The 25,163-nt window shown below is 40.3% G+C and overlaps 1 protein-coding gene across 6 annotated transcripts in view; it reads right to left on the reverse strand.

The window, feature by feature from the left end:
* Positions 1–10,262: 10,262 nt before the first annotated feature.
* TBC1D30 (TBC1 domain family member 30) overlaps positions 10,263–25,163 on the reverse strand; it is a 94,112-nt gene continuing 79,211 nt past the window's right edge. For 2 of the 6 annotated variants that reach the window (XM_088837056.1, XM_088837058.1), the window contains 5 exons: positions 22,272–22,384; positions 20,316–20,455; positions 17,552–17,758; positions 17,370–17,411; positions 10,263–14,224 (listed from right to left, as the gene is read on the reverse strand). In XM_088837056.1, the coding sequence (XP_088693182.1) occupies positions 13,434–14,224; positions 17,370–17,411; positions 17,552–17,758; positions 20,316–20,455; positions 22,272–22,384 (1,293 nt within the window). In that variant the 3' untranslated portion in view covers positions 10,263–13,433. The remainder of the gene's footprint in view (positions 14,225–17,369; positions 17,412–17,551; positions 17,759–20,315; positions 20,456–22,271; positions 22,385–25,163) is intronic. The other 4 variants (XM_088837057.1, XM_088837059.1, XM_055395008.2 and 1 more) reach the window with 2 other exon arrangements.

Below are 25,163 nucleotides of genomic sequence, written 5' to 3' on the forward strand. Positions count from 1 at the left end.
TGTTATTAATATAAACATAGTTTTGATCTCAGGAACCTCAAGAAAGGACCTCAGCAACTCACAGGGTCCCCAGACCACAGTTTGAGGTTTGTGGCTGTAGCCCATAGCATCAGTCCAGATTTTTCACTGTCAAGATCAGTATGGTACAGTCATGGGTCTCATGGGCCTGGATATGAAAACACAATTGCTGGTGCAACCATGGCCTTGCTCTGCTGAAAGGTGGCAGCAAGCCCTTCCATCCAAAGCCTACCTTACTATCTGGTTCAGAAACTCAGACCCGGTCCTGCAGAAGTCCAGATCCCCACTTCTCTACTGCACAGACAAAGCTTGGTTCTGACTAATAATACTTTTACAGGATCCCAACCACTTCTCTGGGTTAAGGTATGCAACTGATTCTATTATTGTTTTTCTTGTTTGTTTTAGTTTCTGTTTTTGTTTTTTTTTTTTGGAAGAGAATCAGTTCAAGGAAAATAAGATATTCATTTGGCATAATTTCTTTTTTAGAAAATATCTTTTTTTTAATCTGGAAACCCAATGGTTGGGTGTGACTTGATTATTAATTTGTTATTTTTATATCATCACAGGTTGAATTGTTGTTTGTGGCAAGCCTTTATGCAAATCTTGATGCTGGGTGAGACCCTTTAAAAGTGTTTTACTTATTCTTTCCTTTCTTGACTTTTCAAGCTATGTCAGTGTAACTACACTGTGCCATCATATTTACTGTGTCCCTCTGTGATACTCCAAATCCCATATGAGGCCAACTCAAGCAATGGAAGTGCTTTCTTCCAGAGTTTATCTCTAAGAGAATTTTCAAAAGGAAGGCAGAACCAGACTCTCTGAGACTGACTGCTTTGGGTGCAGAGCCTCTGTTTTACCCTCCACAGGTTCTACAGCACCGCTTATCTCTCCCACCCTACCACCACTAATTGTAGAAATTTAAAACATTACTTTATCCATCATCATCTTGAGCTGCTGGCACCAAAATCCATATCAAAGCAGCTAAAGTGAAGAGGGATTTCTGGAGGAGATGTTCATTTACTGGAAACACTTTGCAATGATTCCACTCAGTTCAGGAGCACTATGAAAATCAAAAACAGTATGATGTGTCAACGGTTGGCTGTGAACTTTCTTTTTAAATTTATTATTTTTAATTGGAGGATGATTGCTTTACAATGTTGTGTTGGTTTCTGCCGTATATCAACATGAATCAGCCATAGGTATACATGTGTCCCCTCCCTCCTGAACCTCCCTCCCACCTCCCACCCCATCCCACCCCTCTAGTCACAGAGCACTGGATTTGAACTCCCTGCATCATACAGCAAATTCCCGCTGGCTGTCTATTTTATATATGGTAATGTATACGTTTCAATGCTACTCTCGCAATTTGTCCCACCCTCTCCTTCCCCCTACTGTGTGTCCAAGTCTGTACTCTGCGTCTCATTGCTGCCCTGCAAATAGCTTCATCAGTACCATCCTTCTAGATTCCATACACATATGTTAACATACGATATTTTTCTTTCTCTTTATGACTTAATTCACTCTGTATAATAGGCTCTAGGTTCATCCACCTTATTAGAACTGAGTCAAATTCATTCCTTTTTAAATCTGAGTAAAATTCCATTGTGTATATGTACTGCAACTTCTTTATCCACTCATCTGTTGATGGACATCTAGGTTGCTTCTAGATGTAGGATATATATGCAATAGAATACTACTCAGCCGTAAAAAATGAAATAATGCCATTTTCAGCAACATGGATGGACCTAGAAATTTTCATACTAACTGAAGTAAGTCAGCGAGAGAAAGACAAATATCATATAATATCACGTATATGTGGAATCTGAAAATACAACACAAATGAACTTATATCCAAAACAGAAATAGACTCAGACATAGAAAACAAACTTTTGGTTACCAGAAGGGAAAGTGGTGAGGTAGGGATAAATTAGGATCTTTGAATTAGCACATACAAGCTACTATATATATATATATATATACATATATAAAGATAAACAAGGTCCGGTATAGCTTTGTTATTATACAAGGAACCATATTAGATATCCTGTAATAAACCATAATAGAAAATACTTGAAAAAGTATATGTGTAACTGAATCACTTTGCTGTACACCAGAAACTAAGATAACATTGTAAATCAGCTATACTTCAATTTAAAGATTTAATTATGAAAATGAAGCCCATAAAAGTAGTAGAAGAAAAAAGAGAGACTTTTCAAATAATCACAAGATGTGGAGAAGGCCCTTCTAAATATCACACAAAATCCAGGTGAATTTGAAAAAAAAAAGTTTCTAAATATATGTCAAAAAATTAATATAAACAAATTTAAAGATAATCAGCAAAATAAGAAAAATATCACAACTCATATAACAGACAAGGACATTCTTCTTATATAAAGAACTGATATCCTGCTATATTTGGGCTTCCCAGGTGGCACAGTAGTAAAGAATCCTCCTGCCAATGCAGAAGATGCTAGAGACATGGGTTCAATCCCTGAGTCAGGAAGATCCCTTGGAGGGGGAAATGGCAACCCACTCCAGTATTCTTGTCTGGGAAATCCCACGGACAGAGGAGCCTGGCAGGCTCCACGGGGTCACAAAGAGTCAGATAGGGTCGATGTGTCCATGGGGTCACAAAGAGTCAGACACGACAGCACATACACACATCCTGCTATATTTAAAATGAATAACCATCAACTAACTATTGTATATCAATAGTATCAGTAGTATATCAATAGTTATATCAACTAACTATCAACTAACCATACAACTAACTGTTATATAGCACAGGGAACTCTGTCCGTTATGTTGCAACCTGGATGGAAGGGAATTTGGACGAGAATGAATACATGTTTATGTATGGCTGAGTCACTCTGCTGTGCACCTGTAACTATCACAATGTTGTTAATTGGCTATACCCCAATATAAGTAGCTTTTTAAAATACAATTAAAACATATGCAAATTGTCCACATTTAGAATAAAATTATATTTTATTTTTTTAAAAAAAGAACTGGTATCAATATGGAAAAAAAGACCAAAATTGAGCAAATGCTATGAACAAACAACATATAAAGAACTTTTAAATGAATGTTAACTTCATGCATGTTTTTAAATGCACATTAAATACCTGATAAAAAGATTTGATAAGATAGTGAGTAATATGAGGGTAGGAGAAATTGGGCATTTTCACACATCTCCAGTGGAAGTCAAAATTTATATACAGAACAATTATAAAGAGTAATTTGCAACTTTATCAGAACCTAAAATGCACACAGTTACCAGATAATTCCATATCTAGGAACTTACCCTATAGCTAAACTTGCTTGCTTGTAATATAACAACACATGTACAAGGATATGTATACTCATAGGTAAGGAACTAAGTGCTAATTTGCTTCAGTCGTGTCCTACTCTTTGTGACACCATGCCTGGACTGCAGCCAGCCAGGCTCCTCTGTCCATGGGATTTCCTAGGCAAGAATAATGGAGTGAGTTGCCATTTCCCCCTCCAAGGGATCTTCCTGACCTAGGGATCAAACCTGCATCTCTATGTCTTCTGCATTGGCAGGCAGGTTCTTTACCACTCACACCACCTGCTTAGTACAGGTATGGAACTGTAAGCAATCAAATTATCTAACAAAGGCCAAAAGGGTAAATTCACTGTGTGCATTAAGTTGAAAGCAGCAATAAAAAGAAAAAAAAAAGGCTGAGGTTGCTACCTGCACTCTTATGGAAACACTTCTGTGATACATTAAGTGAAAAAGAAGGGTTCAGAAGGTTATGCCACTACCTATGCAAATGTGTGTATGAAAGTACTTGAATATGCATAAAATCTCTCTGGAAGGAGATGCAACAAAGCAGTAGCAGTGGTTTCCAGTAAATAGGGAAACTGCTGGCTAAGAGACAGGGTATGAAGGGAGACTTAGTTTTTACCATATGCTTTTTGTACATTTTGAATTTTCAACATGTGCAAATATTACTTATTTAAAATGAAAGTTTACGTGGAGAGAGTATTTACATATATACATTGTGTAAAATATATACCATGTGTAAGATAGCTAGCTAGTGAGAAGATGCTGTTTAGCATGGGGAGCTTAACTCTGCGCTCTGAGATGACCTAGATGGGTGGGATGGGGTGGGGGGAGGTCGAGAGGGAGGGGATATATGTATACATAGAGCTGACTCATTGTTGCACAGCAGAAGCTAACACAACGTTGTAAAGCAAATATACACCACTTTAAATAAATAAGGAAGTAAAAATTTAAAACTGAGCTCTATTTTCTCTGGGGCTGACATTTAGTGATTTCATTATTCTGATGCAAACATTTTTGTTAAATAACTCCATGACTCTGTGATTTGTTTCCCACTTGAAAAATGCACTAGAAACTCCAGTCCCTAGCTCCATGTGCAAAAAAAGAAACAAAAAACACTTTAAAGCTTTTCACCATCGGCTAGGTTCTGTTGCAGAGAGGGCAATGGCAACCCACTCCAGTACTCTTGCCTGGAGAATCCCATGGATGGAAGAGCCTGGTAGGCTGCGGTCCATGGGGTCGCAAAGGGTTGGACACGACTGAGTGACTTCACTTTCACGCATTGGCAAAGGAAATGGCAACCCACTCCAGTGTTCTTGTCTGGAGAATCCCAGGGATGGTGGAGCCTGGTGGGCTGCTGTCTATGGGGCCGCACAGAGTTGGACTCGACTGAAGCGACTTAGCAGCAGCAGCAGCAGGTTCTGTTGCATATACATTTGTGGAATTTAGCACATATGTGTGATACAGGTTATATGTAACCTGACTTTTCACAGACTCAGCAAATTTTTGGTCCACATGGGGTCCCTGTAACAATGACTCAAACCACTGTTCTGTAAATGTGTGGATACCAAGAGGGAAAGGGGTCAGGTGGAAGGAACTAGGAGATTGGAATTAATACGTATACACTATTGATACTATGCAAAAGTAGACAACTGTTGGGAATCTACTGTATAGCACAGGGAACTCTACGTAATGCTCTGTGGTCACTTAAATGGGAGGGAACTCCAAAAAGGAGGGGATATACCTATATGTACAGCTGATTCATTTTGTCATGCAGTAGAAGCCAACACAACAAATATACTGCAATAAAAATTAATTTAAATTTTTAAAGAACCATTGTTCTCACATATTTTGAGGCAGTGGCTATAAGATCTTTCCATCCGCTTAACACCAGGCAATGTTTTCTTGAAATCCACACAAGGTGCTCTTTTTTTCCCAGAAGGTGTGCTCCTAGTGGGTGCTCCCAGCGGATGCTGCAGGTCTCTAAGAGGCCCACCCACCCCCATCCAGCCCTGCTACTGCCCAACAGATGCCATCAGAGCTGCTCCAGAGCCTTCTCTGCGAGACAGCTGAACAGGCTCCTGAGGGAGCAGGGGGAGATGCCCTTGGTTTCCATCACACCCGGGGAAGGTAGTTCCACACACAGGCTGCCTGGACTCCCAGCTTTTATGGAATTACGTTAAAACAACCCTTTTGTGACTTGCTCACAGTTATTTTGCTCTCCACAGGACTCAGCTGTGAACAACGATGGGGCTGGAATGAGAGGTGAAATTGGTGGAAAACTGTTTCATACTCAGGATCACCTCTCCTTGCGCTACAAGGAGATACAAGCCCAAAGAAGATTCAAAGGTTGGAGGAAAGAACCCCATTCATAAAACAAGAGCCACACTTCCTGTCACCAACTTACACTATCTATTATTAGGATGGGGAGGACAGAGCCAGAAATAATAGAGAGAGCTCAGGAGATGTCTGAGTCACTGTCAACTAAAACTATTAGCTTCTTGTTAGTCATGGTACCTACTATTTTGCCTTTTAACTTGTTATCCTCATAAAATGTCTACTCCAATTAACAGGGTTTTAATATGAATGATAAAAAAACCTGACCAAACATGTTAAAACCAAAAACTGGAAGGTTGGCTGATGTAATAAATGGTGTAGTGAGATTAATTTTGCTTCAGGTATAGTCTGATCCAGGGGTCTCTGATATGAAAAGGGCCAGATTTCTGTTTCTCAGCTCTGCTTGCTCAGTCTCGATTCACTCCTCCAAGAATTTCTCCCTGGATGGGGAGATGTTACGAGATGGTTGCTAGCAGCAACTCCTTGGCTTTTTCCTTCCAGGTTCAAATCCACTTCAGTTCAGTTCAGTCGCTCAGTCGTGTCTGACTCTCCGCGACCCCATGAATCACAGCACGCCAGGCCTCCCTGTCCATCACCAACTCCAGGAGTTCACTCAAACCCATGTCTCAAACCACTTCAGTATACTTGCCTTGAGAACCCCATGAACAAAATCAAAGGGCAAAATGATAGGATACTGAATGAGGAATTCCCCAGGTCGGTAGGGGCCCAGTATGCTACTGGAGCTCAGTGGAGAAATAACTCTAGAAGGAATAAAGGGATGGAGCAAAAGGAAAACCAATACCCAGTTGTGGATGTGACTGGTGATAGAAGCAAGGTCCGGTGCTGTAAAGAGCAATATTGCATAGGAACCTGGAATGTTAGGTCCATGAATCAAAGCAAATTGGAAGTGGTCAAACAGGAGATGGCAAGAGTGAACGTCGACATTCTAGGAATCAGTGAATTAAAATGGACTGGAATGGATGAATTTAACTCGGATGACCATTATATCTACTACTGTGGGCAGGAATCCCTTAGAAGAAATGGAGTAGCCATCATGGTCAACAAAAGAGTCCGAAATGCAGTACTTGGATGCAATCTTAAAAACGACAGAATGATTTCTGTTCGTTTCCAAGGCAAACCATTCAATATTACAGTAATCCAAGCCTATGCCCCAACCAGTAATGCTGAAGAAGCCGAAGTTAATCGGTTCTATGAAGACCTACAAGACCTTTTAGACCTAACACCCAAAAAAGATGTCCTTTTCATTATAGGGGACTGGAATGCAAAAGTAGGAAGTCAAGAAACACCTGGAGTAACAGGCAAATTTGGCCTTGGAGCATGGAATGAAGCAGGGCAAAGGCTAATAGAGTTTTGTCAAGAGAATGCACTGGTCATAGCAAACACCCTCTTCCAACAACACAAGAGAAGACTCTACACATGGACATCACCAGATGGTCAACACCGAAATCAGATTGATTATATTCTTTGCAACCAAAGATGGAGAAGCTGTATACAGTTAGCAAAAACAAGACCAGGAGCTGACTGTGGCTCAGATCAAATCCACTAAAAATGAGCAAATCAGCTTTCCCCACAAGTTCAAAACAAGAGCCCAGGAATTGAGATTCTTTGTCTGTGTGCTTGACCATGGGTCAGACACCGTGGCTGGGAAGAGGGAGAATGCTGAATGGCTTAGCTTGGACTGTGTGCTCCAGGGCATCAGCCTCACAGAGATGTATGTGGTAAGAGGAGAACAAAGCTCTCCAGGACATTACTGCCAAAGGAAGAATGTTACTTCTAGGTCAGCAGTAATCACAGAAGTCCACAGCAAACCTTGTGAGATTGAAATTATTATCCTCATTGTGCAGATGTGGAAAGAGAAGGTTAAGAAACACACACAAAATCATACTATTGGAAAGCGGCAAGGGTTGGAGCTGATGCTATTAATGTGTGTGATAAGACTAAAAGGGTGGGTGGGTGTTTTCCAAGCAGGCTGGAGCAAGGAGGGAGCTCAGGGAAGAGGTTAATAAATACACAATTACAAGGGTGTTGGGAGAGTAAGAAGCTTTCAGGGCATTTCAAGTTGCTGTATGGAAAGGTCTCAGATGGTGCAGACAGTGCAAAACAGAGAGCTTGGGCTCTGGTGTCAGAAGGATTAGGACTCTGCCAGTTACCATGAGGTGACTGTGGTCAAGAATACAACCACTCACACCACTTTTATCATCGCTAACACAGGAATAATATGTTTGTGGGGTTCTTAGGAGGAATATGCCAGCAAGATTACATAGATAAAGGAGCTAGTACAGTGCCTAGCAGATAAGATCTCAAAAAAGGGTTGACGTTATTGTGCTGTTGATGACAGACTGCAGACGGCAATGAATGGGAAAATGGGAAAACAAGCTGAAAAAATGACCATGGGCTAGATCAAGCTAAGATAAGGGTTTCAACACATATCCTTCAGAAGATGGGAACCAGCTGAAGGATTTTGACCAGAGGAATTATCTGATCAGTTTTTCATTTTAGAAGAATTACTCTGGCAGCAATATGTAGTCACACCAACAAAGAGAGTTGGGGTGGGCTGGGAGACTATTTGAAAGACCATTAAAATAGGTTGACCGGTGGTTGCCAAATATAGTCCAGTATCAAATTTCCTAGGAGAGGTTTTTTGTTCTGTGGCTGCTTTGCTTTGTTTCAACCCAGATTTATAGACTCTCCAGGGATTGGGAGACACCTGGGTTTGAAGGATCAGCTTATTTCCACCCAGAGAGCTAGTGGCCCCACAGGGCAATTGATCCACCTCCTTCTCAAGGATCAGCACTTCCTAAAGAAAAACTAGAAGGGTTATGGGAGTATATAGAAAGAAAGAAAGTATTAAGAAACAGTCAACTTCCTAGTTTTTTAATCTTAAGAAGACGACTCTTGAGGCCCCTGGGATGCAGGGTGAAGCAGTCAGACAAGGCTTGCCCATGCTGGAAGGAAGGGAGAGAATGGGATGGAGAGTGACTTTGCAAAAAGGTCAATGGGTTTGATCAGAGCTGCACACCAGGAAAGAAGTAGACTCAGCTTCAGGAGATGGCCAGCAGGGAACCTCATGGGAGCTGAACCAACCCCAACTGTCTATGTATCTCCATTTAGTCCCCGTTTAACTGAGCCCAGACTGCCTCTGTGGAAGAGCCACATTGCACGGTTCTGGTTTCAGCCATCATCCAGTAAGGGCCTCCCATTCATAGCTGTATCCCGTGATTCTACGATTACAGATTTCGCTGAAATTTTCACCTGAACTGCCTCATGAAGATAAGAGAACCACCACGTCAATGGTCCAAACACTCATGGGCCCTTTCACTTCCATTTTGTAAATGAACCATAATTCATGCAACTGTTATCCATGTTCTTAGATGTTTACATTATTTCCAAATTTCCTCTAGTAAATTTAATATTGCAATGAAAATTTGCACATAGGACTTTCATCACTATCACTTCCAACTCTAAAATACCTTAATATGCTATGATGAAACTTGGTAATAACTATTTTCTCAAGTTCAAGATACAAAGTCTTAAGCATCACTTCCTTTTCAAAGGATGCAATTTAGGGATCATTTGATAAAGTTAAATATGTGTTGATTTTTAAAACACTCTTAGTGAGCAAAGAATAAAAGGTACTTCCCTTAACCTGTTAAAAGATACCTACCAAGAACCTCAGGAAACATCCTACTTAATGGTTTTCTTAAAAGTCAGGGATGAGACATGAATGCCCATTATCACTGTTTCTATCAATTCTGGAGGTCCTAGGGGCAAAAAAAAATAAAGGGCATTTTCGTTGAGTACTTCTATCGTTACTTCAATCTTCAAGTATAGCAATTTGGAGGTAGAGATAAATATATATATATTTATATATATCTTAGAAATTCACATATTTTCTGACCTTGCAACTCCATTTGAATGAACATACCCTAAGCAAATTCTTAGGTCTGTGCACAAAGATATAAGTGTTAGGGTAGTATCTTCCCAGTACTATCTATAACCAAAAAATACCAGTTCGAGATACACCCTACCATATATAAAACAGATAAACAATGATTTACTGTATAGCACAGGGAATTATATTCACTATCTCATGTTAAACTATAATGGAAAAGAATCTAAAGAAACAATATACAGATATATGTACAACCAAATTAATTATTATATACCTGAAGCTAACATAATATTGTAAATCAACTACACTTCAATAAGGAAAAAAAAAAAAAGACATCTCTTTTACAATAAAATGCTGTTGTGTGAATTCTGGCATGAACACATGATGAAATACTGGTCAATGAAATGATGCTGTAGAAGAGCACTTGCTAAAAACAAAGCTTCAACTAGTGTTCTCAATACACCTTTCAGTAGGCAGTGGTGTGTGTATACATGCAAACATAAAAACAGCGGAGAGATCCATTCCAGGACACCGAGGGTCCCTTGTGCTCTGTTTTCCAAATTTTCTTAACACACGTGTCATTTTTCTACTAAGGAAACACAGTATATTTAAAATGCTGCCTCAGATGATGGCTGTATGTAGCAAAAAAAAAAAAAAACAAGTAGCTCAGAAAGAGTAAAGGGAGATTGTATGCGGGGAGATGGCAGCAGCTGTACACTTGACCACAGTTCTCTATTCATCTAGATTCCATAAGACCAGGAAGATGAACTGCATTCTTACTGCTCTATTTTATTAAAACGAAGAAAAATGACAGATCTACAGATTCATTTTATACACATACATTCACACACACGTACGCACATTCTTGAGCAAACTCTCTTACTCATGTTCAGGAACCCACCATTCTGCCAAGCTCCTGGCAGATCATACGCCACCTGGCAACCTATCAATTAAACTGGGGTCACTGGAGTTTATTGGGCCGCTCCCTTGGTTCACAGGGGAGAGGCTGGGGGGAAGCTGACAGGAAAAGAGAAGAGGGTGGGGAGAGTCACACAGCGTTCTAGGCAGGCGCTCAGATAAACAACGCCACAACAGCTGCAACAATGAGAAGCTTTATGCGTATATTTTTGTGATCAGTACAGTTCTTCAGAACAAGAGAGACAAAAAGAGGGAATACAATATTCCAAACAGTTACAGCCCCATTGTTGACATCACAAACTAGGTTTAGATTAGCTGGAGGCTTTTGTAAGAGGACTGAGGTGCAGAGACATGAATCGACTCCCAGAATAGTGCTGACAGGGTACAGACATATCTACAAATAAAGAAACCGCTACTTGGTAAGTACTTCTGGTGCTGGCATAGTGTCCAATACAAAGGAAGAAAAAAGTCCACACTGGTCTTCGTACATGCCATGTGCTACAGGCTACTGCAGATTCTTTATTTTCTAAAGTAGGCAAAGCTCACAAATTGACCAATTCACATGGTGATTACATGGTACAATGCATGCACTTTAACAGGACAGAGTGCTTGAACAGGAATTTGTCGGGTTTTGAAATCCTGATGTGGTCATTCTTACCTCAGAAGACTATTATCCTCATCATCAACAAATACTTATCCCCAACTGCATGCCATCACATCCACCCTTTCCTCAGGAAGACCAGCTGCAGGAAACTGGTACAATATGTGCTACAAACCCTAACATAGGTAGCAGACAGCGATGGCACAAGCCTAAAAACTGCAGTAAGTACTCTCTACCTCATTACCCACCTCCCCAATCTCAGACCCCTCGGGGAGCTGGAAACTGACTCAAGAGAGGAAAAACAATTCTCTGTTCAAATCAGACATCCCTCCAGAGGAACAGGACTATTCTGACTCACTCGGGATGGGGGAGGAGAAAAGAATACAAGGTGGAATCATTCTTATCTGAAAGTCTGAGCAGATGGAAGAAAATCGTGTCACTGGCTTAACTTTGGAAAACATGGTCTCTTATGCAAAGTAATCCCGACTCTCCACCTACACTCTTCCCAAGACACAGGCTGTGGGTGTGGCTGCTTTTTAAGAAGCTGCATGCTAACTTTGGAGAGCACCAAATTCAAGACCCAAACTGCAATAACTTATTACTCAGATTTTCCATCTTCAATTCTTTAAGGGGTAAAAATACCACAAAAAGGATAACTCTTCTCATTGTATATATCATTCTCATGTTTTCTGTTCAAAAAAAGCCCACACATTCACATTCTCTATTTTATTCTAAATATTAGTGCCTCTCCATAGGAAAAAATTCCTTTCTTAAACTATAGTTTTGGTTTCAGAATTAGCAATCCTCCAATGAGGTCAAATGAATACTGTATGCATCATCAAAATGCCTGCCATCCTGGTCGAGGTCTTTCAGGGATGAGGATAAAAATGCTGAGTCTGTCTCTAAAGATGGTGGGAAAAGGGGGTTGTGCAGTGAGCCTTCTGTCCAGCCAAAATGACAGCTACATGAAATGTTGTTGTTTTTTTTTTTAAATAAACTACCTTTTCAGATAAGCAGGTCAGAGCTGGTTTTACAAAATGCCATGACAGTACTCTGTACCATCTGGTGAAAGGTTCTTTGAGTCAGGAGAGAATGCAGTGAATGGCTTCCAAGTCTTGGTTTCTAGAACATAGGTAGCCAACGCATCTGTGTACAAAGAGCATGAAAACCGCCTATTGCACTGGAGGAAACGTGGCTGAGACACACTGAGTACCGAGAGTATTTACCTGGAGTATCTGAAGGGTTATTCACCTCTGGGTGGCTCAGGGTTCCCATCTGCATAGTGGAGATAACAGGTGCTGTCTCTGAGGAGGAAGGGGTGAGAGAGAGCTAGAAAGTACTGGGGCCTTCTCCAGGAAAAGGCAGTGTTCAAGTAACAAAGAACTCCAACCTCCCCAAAAAAGCACAAAATTCAAGTAACAGAGTTGCAGGTACTATGTTCTGGCTTTTGAGCAGAGGCTTCCTGCGTCTGTAGTGGAGAGCTGGTCAGTAAATGAGCTGCATGGTGGAGGGTGCTGGACAAGCTCTGTGTAGAGCCCATCAGAGATCCCGCCACTGAGGACCTACACTCTCCTTAGGAGCTCGGGGGAAAGTTAGTGGAATCAGCAAGCTGTTCTGGGCAATTGCTTAATGCATATCCCCTTTGGGACCCCTGCATAAGATCTTCAAGTCGGTGATGAACCTACATTTCAACAGATGAGGGTTTTCATTTTGCAGGTAGAAACAGAAAGTGAAGGAAAGGCTGTCTAGATTTTTCTCCTGAACTTCAGCACAAGAATAAAAACCAGTTTTGAGACTGGCCGAAACTACTGAAGGAAAACTCACACATACAAACATTTCCCCGCTGCCCTAAATAGGGCATGAAGAGGGAAATTGGGAAGTTTTTTATTTGCAACTAAGAAACTAACTTTCTTTTTGCAGATTCTGTTCTAGCCAGCTAGTGTGTGCATGCTTGAGTATTAATAACACCCAGAGAACTGGAAGTTTCGGGGGTTGTCACTGGGACCCTGAAGGCCCTCAGAACAGGAGGGAAGGAAGAAGAGTTAACAGTCTAGATACAAAGTCTTTTCTGAACAGCTCACCAGGGAAAGTTGGGCAAACACTTTAAAACCACAATATTTATTTTGCCACAAGAACCCACTGTATCAGTAATCAGAAGACATCCCGATTCTAGCGCCAATTATACAATTTCCAATTCCCATTTTTTAATGACCACTGCTCATCTCTGAACCTATGGATTCACTCTCAGTGGACAATGGGAGCTCATCTGGAGCCATCCAGCAAGCTGGAACCCTCCTGCCACCGTGAAGAGGTGAATGTGGATAGTTTCCGAGAGAAGGTCACCGTTTCTTGGTGCTGCTGTTGCCACTGCTGGACTTGCTAAAGCTCCTGCTCATGTGAGGAAAGTGCACGGTTGGGGTTCTTTCTGTTGGACCATATAATCCCAAATTCCTGGCAGCGGTGGACTTCCGCAGTGGCTTGACGCTGGGAAAGGGGCTAAAGATGGGTGTCTTCAGGTGGCTACCACCTTGGGGAGCCTTGGTGGGGATCTTGTTTCCTCCCGGGGCACTGGGTGGCTCCGGGAAGTGCCGCTGGCTGGGCGGAGGCACCCTGGGCTCAGGTTCAGCAGCAGCATCCCTTGGGGTCAGTTCCAAGGCTTCTATCTTCACCTGGACCTCAGACACATCGGCATCTGCATCCCCAAACACCGGCTCCGGAGACCGCCCTTCGATGGTCCTGCCTGTGCTGCCGTCGGAGCAGCCGCTTTCGCCTGGAGCTGTCCCAGCACAATCGGAGGGAGATGCCTTGGCTGCCCCCAGGGTGTGAGCCTTGGAGCCCTCACTCTGCTCTTCTATCAGCCCGACCATGTCCCCGCAGCCCAGCTGGCTCTTCGTCCTGGCCATGTTCTTTTTGTGGACACGGATGTGGGTTCGCCATGGAGAATTGAGCTTGGTCCTAAGGTCTTCATAGGGGACGGGTGATATTTTGCCTCCTGTGTGACCAGGGATGTGGATGACAGCATTCTTGGCGGCTCTGTTGGACATTTTCATCTTCTTGCCTAAAAGAAGGTGGTTTATAACTGGAGAGCTGTTTACCTGAGACGGGAGAATGCTGGTCACCGGCCCTTTGTCTGAAAGAAAGGTTGAAAGGTCATGTGAAAGGTACCACAGAGAAAAACATCCCTCTTGGAAGAGGAGTCAACACAGGCTGTCCCCACCCCTGCCCACATATTTCCCAGGTAAGGGCAGAGTCATGTAACTAAAGGCAGCAGAAACTGAATTCAGTCCTTGAGCCTGGGGTACATATTCCCTCCCTTCGTACAGAGGAGACAAGGGGCTGAGGACACAAAGGGAACAGGCTCTGACCCCTTATTACCAGTTAGATAGAGTCCAGGCTCTCTGATGTTTTCTACAGAGAGCTTTGTTTCTGAGAAGCAACCTCCCAGGTTATATGTCTAGGAAATCTTTGGGAAAAAAAATTTTTTTTTGTTTAAATAATAAGTCAAACACTATGACCATATGGATTACCAGCTGTCAGCATCTGAGAGGTGGGAAAACCACACACTGCATGTTATTAAGTGAGAGACAGCAGAATGAGCGAAGTGATAAGGAGGTGGTAAAAACGCAGTGACATCACAGGCATCAAGTACCTGGTCCCAGGTCCACTCCTGTGTCCTTAACAGACTCTGAGAGCAAACTGAAAACAGGAAAGCGCCCAAAATTGGGTTCTCCTGGAAGACACTATTAACAGTATACTGTCTCCCTCCTGTGGCTATGACCAAGCACCTGTTTTCAATGAAGTCTGCACACTCATAGCCCCAGGGACCCAGGGACAGAGCAGCAGGCAGAAGTAGCAGAAAAAGACCCTGCCAGCTTTGTGTGAGCAGCCTTCCTTCTGACATCACCCAGGTCGTGTGGCTGTGCTCGTCCTCCCTTCTGTGCTCTATCTACCTCTGGTCACAGTCCAGTCTTCAGTGAAACTCTGGCACCTGTTTCCCCTTCACCCTATGTCCTCTTACCTCCCTGAGATACCTCATGGCTTCTGCGACTGACCCATCCTCAACCTGTCCAGCTCCTTCCTAAACATCACCTGGATCTGCCTCACATGAAAAAATACTGGACTCTCCTATTCTTCTCTTGACTCTTCTAGCTCTCAGACCTTGGATGTAACTATTCTTGGTAATGAACCATAGAGACTTCGATTCCTTGATCCCCCAGTCTTCTCATAATCTCTCACTGTCTCTTCGGCTCCCTTAAACCACCACCACCCTGCTAGGCGCAAGGCTGATCCCTTGGACCACACCTCATCAATAACCACGTTTCAACATCCCTGTGGCTGTACTGCACATGTCTGACAAAACTCCACTCTAGAGCCACAATTCACATTCTCTTTTCCAAAATGGGAGCTAAAAGCTGCTAGGGGTAGGGGGTGGGGGAGTCACACAGTTATGTGGATTGATATTCCTTAAATTCATAACTTCCTATTTTTTTAGGTCCTCAATTGCACTGAACAAACTTTCTTTCCCTCTCTCATTGCTTTCAGTGTTCAATCTAAATCTTCATTCCTTTCTTTAAGCTCCTACACAACCTTCAACTTACTCCCAAGCAAACAACTTTTTCTCCAATTTCTTCATAAAAACAGAATCTATTAGGACTAAAATGCTTAACTTCCTGTCCTCCCTAACCTAGAAAGCTGGTACCTCAGTCACCATCCTCACCACCTTTCTTTAAATCTCAGAAGCTGAGGATTTTTGTTTGTTTTGATCACGCCACGCAGCATGTGGGATCTTAGTTCCCTGACCAGGGATCAAACCTGTGCCCCCTGCATTGGCAGTGTAAAACACTGGACCACCAGGGACATCCCAGAAGCTGGGAACTTCTGCCTCTAGCTGAATTTCACTCTCTCCACCTGTACTGCTAATCCTAACCTATACCATCTCCAAAACCTTTCTACTCAACGTGCAATCCTCACCCAGCAGCAGTGGCATCACCTAAAGGTTTATTGGATATGCATAATCTTAGCCCTACCCCACAGCTACAGGAAGCACATTCTTCATTTTAACATATCCCCAAGCAATGCATATTCACACTAAAGTCTGAGAAGCAATGTTCTTGAACTTTGCCCTTGAGCAGCAATATTTCTCAAAAATAACCACAGAAACCATGATCTAGAGTAGGGGTCAGCAAACTTTTCCTATAAAGGACCAGGCTATAAATATTTTTGCTACTGAAGTGTGAAAGCCATCACAGACAATATGCAGACAAATGGGCATGCCTGTGTTCCAATAAAACTGTATTTATAAAAACAGGCATTGAGCAGAATTTGACCTACAGACCATAGTTCTGTATGTCTGTACATAGAGCACAGACTAGAGTACAAACAGTGGGCTGATGTAGTACCCAAAAGCAACTGTTCAACATCCCATCCAAAGCTTTTGCAAGTGGTTCAAACAGAACTACATAAAGAATCAAAACATGGGGGTTACAGCCCTGGCCTGACCACTCAATATAGCTATATAATCCTAGACAATTGCTAAGCCTTCCTGAATTACCATTTCCTTATTTGTCACAAGGATATGAAAACATCTGTTCTTGCTTTCCTTGTAGATCTAAGGACAAATAAGGACATGTATGTGCCAATGCTCTGAAAATTAAAGTGTTATTGTTTTTAGTTTCTTTTGTGATAGATTTTTATAATGATTCAGGAAGTTGCCTACTTCTTCCCAACAAGTAAAAGGTAAATTCAGTTTTTGTGCAAGACAGTCACAAGCTCACCAGTCTCTTAAAAACATGTCAAATTTATACCGTGGTTAACTCTGGACTGGCATCATTTTCATTAGGATTTCACTTAGAATAAGACAAACCAATTCCCAAATCAGCATATATTAAACAATAAAATAGATAGTTCATTGAGATTAGAGGAATTTAAAGGAAAAAAAAGAAGCTTAACAATCCTTGGAAAAGAGCAATTCCAACTACAGTACAATTGTGTTATTCTCAGCAGACTCCCAAGACACTGCTAACCCATCAGCCAGGCACAGAAATGGCTTTTTCCTTTTCCTCTGATCATAACATCTGCTATATTACTATCTAAATGACTGAAGAATAGCTTAATTTACTAGTACACAGATGACTAAATTCCACTTCCAAATGCCTGGAGCTTAAGAAGCAAGAGCTCCAAAATGTCTCAGATCCAAGGACTACATGGCTTTGCAACATTCTCATCATTTGTAAACCCTTCTCCAAAAGCAAAGAGAGCAAAGAGGTGTTCAATACCATCAGCTGTCTGGTCCTTGGGACCTTTTTCTTCTTTAGAGCCTGATAAGATAAAATAAAAAGTGAAAGGGTAAAGATGCTATTGTCTCCTTCCAGCTGTGTTGATGGGTATTGAGTCAGAGTAAGCAGTAATTCCCAGTCCATCCTAGAAATACTGAAATTAACTCAAAGAAGTACATTACCTGCCCTGATATACACCTGATGAACCTGCTGCTGCTGCTTCTTTTTAATCCGAGAATATTGCCGCTTCAGTGCATTGATATCTGTGGTCATGCGTTCCATCATCATACTGTTAAAAGCTGCATGGTATTCACTTCGGCAGGAATTGATCGCTCCTGGACTCAGCTCTGCAATGTTATTGGATCTCAGACTCTGGTCCCCATGTGATTCTGTATTCCAGGGAAGAGAGCCAAGGAGATGGTGTCACTGGAGGAGAACAGAACTAAGTAGGAATTGATGACACTATATAACCCAGGGTAGTATCTTAACCTCCAGGAAATTCTGAACCACAGAAAAAATCCAGGTACACTAGAATGTGTCTAGTACTTGTTTTTATTTGGTCCTGAAAATACTTTCTCATTTTCTTATTAGCCTGACTGTAATCTGAAATGAGCTGTGTGGATTCACTGTTTGATTTTATTACCACTTTGATCATTATATGGACATAAGGTCAGCTGTTTCCAGATAAAAATCACTGCCATTTTCTAAACTTCCCTTAGAAAAATAAACTCTAGCTGTCTAAAGTCAACGTAGAGATTTCCATATAACTGCATGAGAATTTCAAGGAATCAACCGTTTGCAGGGTTTAGTCAGGCATTAAAAGTGAGTTTTTTCCTTAGTTAAAAATAGCAAGACAAGATTATCAAGACTTCAGATCACAGTATCACTAGAAATTAATATTTTTATTAATAAGTATTTCCTGACTCTTTGTTATGTTTGTTATATCTGGTGTGGTTTCTGCTCCTGTGACACCAACTAGATTTATCCCTTTAATTTGAGACTACATCCAAGTATGAAAATGAAAAGTGTTAGTCACTCAGTCGTATCTGAGTCTTTGCATTGCCCGCCAGGCTTCTCTGTCCATGGGATTTCCCAGGCAAGAATACTGGAGTGGGTTGCCATTTCCTTCTCCAGCGAATCTTCCTGACCCAGGGATCGAACCTGGGTCTCCCACATTGCAGGCAGATTCTTTACCATCTGAGCCACCAAGGAAGCCAAGAAACAGAAATAAGTTCTGTGTGAAAATACACTCCCATGTCACATAGGCAAAAGGAGATAAATTGAGATTTTTCTAACACAGTATGTAAAACCAGCCTGGGGACAAGCTTTAAAAACAAAGATTATTAGGGAATTTTAAGTATCCTAACATCTGCTGAAAGTGTAATTCAGATAAAGACTGAATATCTGATATTTTTATTGAAAATACTTCTCTAAGGAGAAGAAAATTAAAAGGAGATCTGCTAATCTAAACTAAAGTAAAACCAACAACAAAGACTAATGATGAAATTTAGGAGAAAGTTATCATGTCAAACCAGAGTACACAGTTGCACAGAAAAAATAACAGGGTAGAAAAATGGAACATAGACCCACACTATAAAAATGTTAGAGTTACTAATACATTATAATGTTAGATTCAAAACGTTAGAGTTATAATATATATTGATCCCATGGCTAGAAACCAAAAGCTAAAATTCAGGCAACAAAAGAGAAGGAAGAAGACATTACAAAATCAATAGAACCCTGGTTGAGTTCAGATTTTTTTTTTAAGTCATTTCAAAAGATGACAAGGAAGTGCATACCAAGGACGCACACACAAAATGACATGAACTGAACATTAAGCAGGTTAAAATACAAAACATGCTGAGGGTTAAAGCTACCATGACCAAAACACCAACAACAAAATGAACAAACAAAGCACGAAGAACAAAAAATGAGAAAATAGCTCATGACTTTGAAAAGGCATGTAAAGCTAGCAGATGGCAGAGACAATGCAGAGGTGCCTAACATCTTTTGTTTCTGTACTCTTCCAGCAAGGAGAATGGTCTTCAAAATAGAATAGGCAGAATTAAATGTCCTAAGGAAGAACTGCCACCCAAGATAGGAAAGATCATAGTGGGAGAACAACAAACTGCTTCAAAAGAGTTCATTGCATGGATAATGTCCAGACTTGTGGAAGTCTGTTCTCTGCAAAGAAAAAATAAACATAGCATTCAATTTAGAGTACCATTTTTAAGAGGAATACTACCAAACTGCAGGACATTTAGAGGTGAATTTATAGAATGTTAAAGTTCTGGAAGACATATCTTTAAGAAATTCTGAACTTGGAACATGGAGAAAGCTCTAGGGGATATGGTCTCAAGATCCAAGAGACATCCAGCAGAAGAGGGAGCAGACTTGTTCTGTTTTGCTCTGAACAGAAGAACTATTGATAACCAGAACTGGTAAGTGGAAGTTATCTTTTCAAATCTAGAAACCTTGGGCTAAGCAGAGGTATTTGGCAGAATGTCCTATGAGATAATACATTTCTGGTCACTGAAATTCAAATAGAGGCTACCATAATGTTTTGGCTTTAGAGAATATTTCTATAGTAAAAAAGAAGTCAGTCTATAATGAATCAAATTAAACTCAAACAGAATATAGTAAGTATCTATTATATGTCTGGCTCTGTGCTAAGGAACTGAGCACACAAAGTTGAATCAGATGAGTGGAAAGCAAAACTAATCATAAAGAAAAAGAAATATGTATGATGTATGTGACACATAACAGAGAGATCCACTTAAATGATAAAGTAACAGAGAAGATACTTCTAGTAAAGATCTTTAACAGTGGTAATCATTTCAGGAAACAATAGGCCACAATATATTATTTATCATAGGCCACAATAATAATACCCTGCCTATACTGAACCAACACGCTGTGATTATCTAACAGAGGCCACCTCTTTACCTTTAACTTGCTTCTGGTACTTCTGCAGTTCAGGTGCCAGGAGTCCACTGAAAGGTCCGAGACAACCCACTGCATTAGCAATAACATCTTCATCATCTGGGTCATTCTCTTCATCGCTGTCTCTGACCTTACCAAGTCGTCTTGGAAAACAAAAGAAAAAGGAATATTCAAAAAAATAGCAGTATTACTTTTAAGTAACATACCCACATGATTTAAATGACATACATATATGTTATAATTTATATTACACATTTATATAATTATATTTATAATACACATTTTAATATATAGCTATTTATTTATAAATATATATATATATATATTAGGTTAGCCAAAAAGTTCATTTGGTTTTTCTGCAAGATGTTACAGGAAAACCCAAACAAACCTTTTGGCCAACCCAATATAAAGTCCATCTCTCATCCCTGTCCAACTTCTGCCTGGTTCTTGCCTCACCTAATCCCCATAGGTGATCACTGTTACTCATTTCTGATGTATTCCTCAGCTTTGTTATCAGTTAAATAAGCAAATATGACTAGTCTTATTTTTCTCCTCTTTTTCATAAGTATCAGCAAACTACATATGAGTGTACTCTTCTGCACCCTGCTTTTATTCAACTGAAAAAAAGAGTCTCTGTATTCACACACAGAGCTTCTTCCTCATCTTTCTAACGGCTGCACTATACTGCATGTATACATAATCATATGTATGCATGTACTGTACTGTATCTATATAGCCCATGTTATGGACTAGGCTATTAATGATGCACAGTTGAGTGGCTTCCAATATTATACTATTACAAACATCACTGCAGTTACTAACCTTATACACACTATGTTTTGCATGTATACAAATATATTTGTGGGATAAATCAGAAAGGTAGAACTGCTGGGTCAAAGGATATGTGCATTAATAATTTGGGGAAATACTGTCTAATTGCCTGCCCCAAATCCTATGGTAATTAACCTCTCATCAGCAAAGTGTAAGCGCGTCTGTTTCCCTATAGCATTATCGACAGATAGCACATCGACCTTTTAAATTTTTGTCAATCTGATGGGTGAAAAAACAGAATCTCAATCTCACTTTAATCTCACAATCTCACTTTGCGTTTCCCTGAGTCTAAGTGATGCTGCCTTTTATGTAAACTGCCTATTCCCCTCTTTTCATCATTTTTCAGGTGGGTGGTCATTTTCTTACAGACTTCTAAGAACTCTATACACTACAGAAATCAGTTAGAAATATTTTTCCACAAATATTTTTGTCTACTTATGGAGGCTTTTTTATTTTTTGCTCTGTTTTTGTTTTAGTCAAGCAGAAAATTATTTTTAAAGTGCTTAATTTTTTCCTTTATTTTTTAAATTTTGAGTCAGTTATTAAGACCTTCCCGATTGCAAAGAAGTAAAGACATCCTTCCATATTTTCTGCTGCTTATTTTATTATTTCATTTTTTTCCACTTAACTCTCTCACCTATATAGAATTTATCCTGATATGTGGTATAAAGTATGACTTCTATTTTATTTCTTTTCAGATAGAGTCTCATTGGTCCAGCACCACTTACTAAATAGTGTATCTTTTCACTGTAATGTACATTTTCATATATTAAATTCCTATGTACATATATTTGTCAATTTCTGGTCACCACAGTATTTTAAATTAGCTCATCTGTCTCTTCAGGCACCAATGCTACACTTTTTAAATTACTGAGATTTTTAATATTTGATATTTTTAAATAAGTTGTAGGATTGCTAAATGCCCTTTCAGTTTATGTCCCAACCTTCTTTGAAAAGTAACACTTTCAAAAATCTTACTCCTGAATTTAAATCAAAGCCTTTGGGAAAGAGATATTCAGATTTTAAGCACCAAGCTATTTTGAATGTATTTATGAGGTTTAATAAATATAAATAACAAAATATTAAGTCTTTCATCATGAAAATAACAAGAAAAAAAAAAGACCTTACCCAGAAACTGAGGTGGGCTTAACTGTGGCAGGGAATGGTGTTATGTTGTAAGTGTATTTTTCCCTCAACTCTGCCAATTGTGGAAAAGGGAATGGAGCCATAGAATAAACAGTCTGGAAAACAAGAACAAAAACACCACATCTGAAATTGTGATCTTAAACAACTTTATCAATCCTGCGAAGACATGAAAGTTCTATGATTTGGGTCTGAAGAGGTAGAGACTGCTCCTTACACAGCTGATGGAAAGAGTCCACTTCAATATTGTCTTAGAGAAAGACAATAGAATAAAAAAAATTAAAAAATAAAACAATAGTGAGTCCTCAAATCAATCCAGCTGCGACTGGGCACTCCAACTGGTGAACACAGGGTGGGAGTGGAGCAGGGGAAATGGAGACAGTCTGACATCCCCCTGTTCCTTTGATAGATGGATTAATTCAGAAATTCATAGCTCCCTATTACTTCTTTCCCAGAGAACCCATCAATCTTCTTTATATGTACTGCTCATTTTTCAAAGCTTTCCTTGATGATTTTTATAGACATTAAATGTCAGCCTTCCAGATAAAAGTAAATCTGGGGGACGATCTCATGATCACCTGCAAGCTTCCTCCAAAAATACCACCTTTTTAAATGTCTGTGAATGAGCTATAGGCGAAAATTGTTCACTGTTATTTTTAAAGAAAAAAAAAAGAAGGAAGTGACAGGGTGTAAAGCATAGGCTGTTAAAAAATCTATAAATAAAAATGGGAAAAGCACCTGTGCTTCCTCCAGAATTTTAAGATGATCTATCATTCTACCAATGAGAAGAAAATCATCTTGTTTGTTCTCTTAATTTGATAAAAATTTAATTGCTCCAAACATATTTCTTCAATCTTTTGGGCTCTTATTCATCAGAAGATGCATATTAGTCACATGTACTTTCATTCCTTCCAGGAAGCCATTCAATGTCCTGATGACACTTTTCGAGGAAAATATTTTAAAGTTGTATTTTTCAGTTCAGAAGGTTTAGGAAATGCCTCATCTCTGCACAGGTAGAAAAAGGAGGGCTCTAAAAGGGGCTTCCTAGCGCTGCAGTCTCACCCCACAGCTCAGAGCCACCATTGGAACAGTCCACTGAAATCTCGGTTCTAAACAGCCTGCACATCTGACTGTTTCCAAACTTCGTGGTATCCACTTATACCTTAGTGTAACATCCCAAGACTCCAAACACAGAAGTGCTGGCTACAATTCCTTTGATTTTCCATTGCTTACTGTGCAAAGTTACAAAGTGTATAAAGACCACAAAAGTCCTCTCTAAATCACCTTCTCACAGACAGTCCCTGACTCACAACAGTTCAACTTAAATGATTTTTCCTCTTTATGGTGGTGCAAAAGTGATATGCATTCCGTAGAAACCCTTCTTTGAATTCTGAATTTCGATCTTTTCCTGGGCTTACAATGTGCCATAGATCCTCTCTCATGATACTAGGCAATCAAGCTCCCCATCCGCCAAGTGATCACACGGGGAAACAAACATTCACAACCATTCTGGACCCAGACAACTGTTCTGTTTTTCACTTGCAGTTCACCATTCAATACATTATATGGGTTATTCAACTTTCCATTATAAAATAGGCTTCATGTCAGATGATGTTGCCCAAGTATAGATTAACATAAGTGTCCTGCGCATGTTTAAGGCAGGCTAGGATGAACTGTTATGTTTGGCAGGTTGCTACTGCTGCTGCTAAGTCACTTCAGTCGTGTCCGACTCTGTGCGACCCCATAGACTGTAGCCCACCAGGCTCCGCCGTCTCTGGGATTCTCCAGGCAAGAACACTGGAGTGGGCTGGTTAGGTGTATTAAATACATTTTCAGCGTATGATGCGTTTATCTGCATGTAACCCCGCCCTAAGTCCAGGAAGATCCGTGTACCAAAATGGCTGAGAAGCAGCACAAATGTACTGACAGTGAACTGTTTCCCCCTGGAAAGAAGCAGAAGGCACCCTGTGACTCCCATTCATCCAGAATGTGAGATTATGCTGGTTCCCACCCTCTCTGGGCCTCCTTTTCTTCATCTGAAAAGTGAAGGCATGAAACTCATTATGAAAAAGTGCAGGATGGTGGTTACCTCTGAGAGGAGCAGGATCAGAGAGGAGTACATGAGGGTGTTCACCTCTGTTGTTAATGTTTTATTTCTTAAACTGTGTCATGGGTAAGTTTTGTCATGTTATTTTAATACATTCTGTAAGGCTGAAATACTTCATATAATTTCATTAATAACATGGTCAGAATACACTCTCTTTGATGCCACAAAGGCTGCCAGCAGTTCACTGCCCAAAAAGCTGCTTTACTGACAGTACAGAATGCCAGTAGAGGTTTGATCCATGGTCAGGGAACTAGACACCACATGCTGCAACTAAAATCTGGTGCAGCAAAATAAATAAATATTTTTTTTAAGTCTTAATTATGCAGGGTGATGGATGTTGACTGGACTTTTGTGATCATTTCACAATATATACAAATACCGAATCATTATGTTGTACACCTGAAACGAATATATGTCAATCATATCTCAATAAACAAACCCATATCACTGGGACTCAAGTTTAAAAGATGGAATTACTGGGAGGGAAGTTCAAGAGAGAGGGATACAGGTATACCTATGGCTGATTCATGCTGATGTTTGGCAGAAACCAATACAATACTGTAGAGCAAATATCCTTCAATTAAAAATAAATTTCACTATTAAAAAAGATGAAATTAATAATATTAGGAATTTTGAGTTTGAGTGAACTCCGGGAGTTGGTGATGGACAGGGAGGCCTGGCGTGCTGTGATTCATGGGGTCGCAGAGAGTCGGACACGACTGAGCGACTGAACTGAACTACAAATGAAGGAAGATGTCTCATTGGAGACA

This window comes from Moschus berezovskii, chromosome 6, assembly GCF_049115385.1.
Source record: "Moschus berezovskii isolate FMDL1 chromosome 6, NW_MosBer_1.0, whole genome shotgun sequence".
Taxonomy (NCBI): Eukaryota; Metazoa; Chordata; class Mammalia; order Artiodactyla; family Moschidae; genus Moschus; species Moschus berezovskii.